Source organism: Octopus bimaculoides, chromosome 2 (assembly GCF_001194135.2).
Source record: "Octopus bimaculoides isolate UCB-OBI-ISO-001 chromosome 2, ASM119413v2, whole genome shotgun sequence".
Taxonomy (NCBI): Eukaryota; Metazoa; Mollusca; class Cephalopoda; order Octopoda; family Octopodidae; genus Octopus; species Octopus bimaculoides.
Window position 1 is genome coordinate 94,997,835 of NC_068982.1, and position 3,722 is coordinate 95,001,556.

The 3,722-nt window shown below is 31.5% G+C and overlaps 1 protein-coding gene across 10 annotated transcripts in view; it reads left to right on the forward strand.

Moving 5' to 3' along the window:
• The window catches only part of LOC106883318 (uncharacterized), a 351,443-nt gene extending 347,947 nt beyond the window's left edge, over window positions 1-3,496 (forward strand). For all 10 annotated transcript variants that reach the window (XM_014934300.2, XM_014934321.2, XM_014934292.2 and 7 more), the window contains 2 exons: window positions 962-1,057; window positions 1,399-3,496. In XM_014934300.2, coding sequence (XP_014789786.1) covers window positions 1,440-2,555 — 1,116 coding nt within the window. In that variant the 5' untranslated portion in view covers window positions 962-1,057; window positions 1,399-1,439 and the 3' untranslated portion in view covers window positions 2,556-3,496. The remainder of the gene's footprint in view (window positions 1-961; window positions 1,058-1,398) is intronic.
• Window positions 3,497-3,722: the final 226 nt, after the last annotated feature.

The window sequence follows — 3,722 nt, forward strand, 5'->3', positions numbered from 1 at the left end:
TATATATATATATATATATATATATATATATATTCCATTTTTATCTGTCTATACCTGCTGAATCGAGTACCGCTTCTAGCCTGCTTAGATAGGCAATTTCAACACTTCATTCCCATTTGCACTTCAAGCCGGACTTTTAGCGGTAAACATACCTGAGCCCTTATTGTACACACCCATTAATATATGTCAATCGGCGTATACGCCTTGCATTTACTCTATCTCACGCGCTTAGGCACTGAGCATTTATACACAACACGGGAAAGCAATTCCTAAACATATCACTTATTGATATACTAGGATAACTATTTTATGCTTTGTTTATACTTCATTTGTACTTTTCATTATGAAGTTCATTCTCTATCTATTTACACCTGCTGAATTTGGTCCCGCTTCTAGCCGCCTTGAATAGCAAATTCAACACCTTATTCCCATTTGTGGGAGCTTGAAGTGCAAATGGAGATGAGGTGTTGAAATTGCCTATCCAAGAATAATTACGTATAAAACCTGCTCACATCAACTTAACAATTTCTGGTTTTAGTTACATCTTTCGAGAATTTTGTTCCCGTATAATTTGTGCACCTTGGCTTATAATCTACTGTCGAACTTATTTCATGTAAGATTTCAATATTCCATTGTCTTCAATGTGCACCTAAAATCCTTCTAAAAGGATTATCGGTGCACCTACAAAATTTCAACACGAAAATGAAGAGACATAACTATTTTACATATTTTCTTTCCAGCTCTCACCTGATTCAGTTATCTCTCATGCTTTCTACCTTTGCTAAAAGCTTATCCCGAAATATTAATGTAATTCATATAGCAGATTCATTACAGTCATTTCACCAAAATTTAATGTTTACTTTGGAAATTATTATAATTGTGTTTTATACTCTTTAAATTTAATTATAAATGAGTTTGACATAACTTGAATAATTTTACTATAATTTCTAAATTTATGTAGGACATCTAAGAAACCAGTGTAGCAATGAGATGATTCCAGTACTAATATAAATGAAAAACTGTTATATATTTTGGTGAAATTATTGCTCCGACATAGGTGAGTAGGCTTCATTTTTAAAGTTCTAAATAATTGTATCATAAATTTTCTTTGATCAGCCATTCTCTTTATTATTATAACGTAACTATTGAGTACACTATATTAACTAATATCCTTTGCTAATATAGCACAAATTATTTACCTATCCAGATTTTAACAAAGATATGATATAATGCAATGAGTTTTAATGTAGAGTTTCTATTATTAATTGCGACATAAAGTTTAATCACCCTCAAGAATGCTACCCATTTCATATTGTTGGAATTTATTAGAGATTTAACATGAATCAACTAACCGGATTGTGAAATTTTACTTTTTATCTTCTGATTTTTCTCTTTCAGGTATCCTCTTAAACAAACCGTCAAATAACAGCAGTGTTACGATGGCGTACTCAAACAACACTAACTATCAACAATTTATTTACCAGAGAGATCCACTTAGAGAGGCTTTAGAACTTTATGGCACGCCGACAGTTATAGCTTTTGGCGTGTTTGGTAACATTTGGGCAATGTTAACGTTCTATTACACTAGTATTAAACGAATTCCAGCTACACATTCTATGATGGCGTTAGCAGTTGTTGATAACGGTGTCCTCATTACCATATTATTGATGACTTGGCTTCCGAGACAGAGAATTGACATATACAACAAATATGGCTGGTGTCAAATAATAATTCTTTGTAACTTCGTTAGTATATTCCTATCACCATGGTATCTAGTCTGCTTACTTATAGAACGATATCTTGATTTGGTTCACCCCTCTTCCCAATGGCGAATAAAAACAACATTTCGTGCACGCCTGATTTCAATTGGACTGGCGATTTTAGCACTTGCCTTTTATCTGCACATTGCATGGATATTTGGCGTAGATGAACAAAGTAACCTATGTGGTTTGTGGCCAGGTAGCGCGAATTATTATCATAAATTGAATATTATTGACACTATCATTGTTGTTTTACTTCCGACTATTTGTTTTGTCGTTCTTTTATTTCGACTTCTTTTGTACATGTGGTACGATTGCCAAACTCGCCGCTCTCTAAGATGTCTCCAGCCGAATTTACGACAAAATGCCAACACAACCACGATCGTTACCAATTATAAACCAAATACAGTGATTAATAATCCAACAAATGAAAGGATCTGCCCCACTGACATGGGGTTTGATTTAACGACCATGGTAACAACTATAACATTTGCTACAATAGTGCTGACTTTATTAAATAATGCCAGCAGAGTTGCGATGACATTTGGTAACAGACGATTCACAAAGATTATTTCATACTTTAGCATTGTTAATAATCTAAATTATGCTTGTCGTTTCTATATTTATTTTATTGTGTCCCCAACATTTCGTTATCATCTTCGTGAATTACTTCTTAAGACATGCAAATGTATTATTGTTGACTTCTGTCGTCCACGAACGACTGAACAAGATGTTCCAGCCCAAAGCATTTCTAACAACGAAATGCAAGCAATTCCGAATGACACACAAAACTGAGTTTCAACTAAATTGAAATAAATTTGTAATATTGATTTGGCTTTTGTTGAAAACGGCAGTGCATAGCAAAAGATACGTTTTTTTTAAAAGTTTTATGTGGCTTTCAATTATAATAAATGTAATGCTCATTCTTAAACTACGTTTCTCGAATCTTATTCAAATAAGCGAATTTTGAATGTTTATTCTGAAAAATAACATGAGGTTTTCTTTTCCTGAAAATTAGTTCTATATTATTGGCTTTTTTCATATTCACATATTTTAATTTAATTCAATTTAATTTTCAAAAAAAAAAGTATATTTTAGATAAACAAGACAGGGTTTAAACCTGAACTTCCACAATCTAAAGTCCTCGATATTTTCGCTGCACCTGATATTTTATAACAAAATTTAACATCTCTAAGTATAGCAATTCAAATTCGCTGAAGAAACATCAATTAAGGTTTTATGTTTTATTTCTTTTTATAAATCAAATTTAATTGATATCCGTTCATTAATATGCTATGAATGTAATACGTATGAAGCAAATTATGAGTTATGACTTAATTAAATTGACTTATTAAATATAGCACAAATAAATATCAAACAAGATAAGTCTAAGTCGTAATATCAATGCTTCTGCAGCTAAATATGTATATATTATATCAGAGAATATTCTAGGGGATGACATTAAAATTCTCTATAGCTTTTATCAAAGTAATAAAAGAAGAGATTTTGTCCAAACAGTTCAATCTGTCTTGAAAAGCCATTTCTTTTTTGTATATCGAAAATCTTCAAATATTCTTGCGAAACGTCTATATATTCATGAAACGTCTATATATTCATGTTAAGTTGTTTTCATATGAGATCTCAAAAGATGTGTCTGTAAATATATATTATTCAGGTGTGACAATTCTGTAAAATTGTATTTCTTTGTCTTTTCAATAAATTTAGTATCCGTTTAATATTCGAATTTATGTAGTCCATTTACTTTTATGCACGTTTAAATATAATAATCCATGTTCATTTCAAATATCTCTTTTTGTTACCGTATTTATGCATTTTCTCTACGCTACAAACAAAGAAAACTATAGATTAAAATCGCTTGGCCTCAAAGAGACTTCTCTGCACAACACACGCGCGCGCACACATACATACGCACACACATTCAATTTATATACAAACAAACAT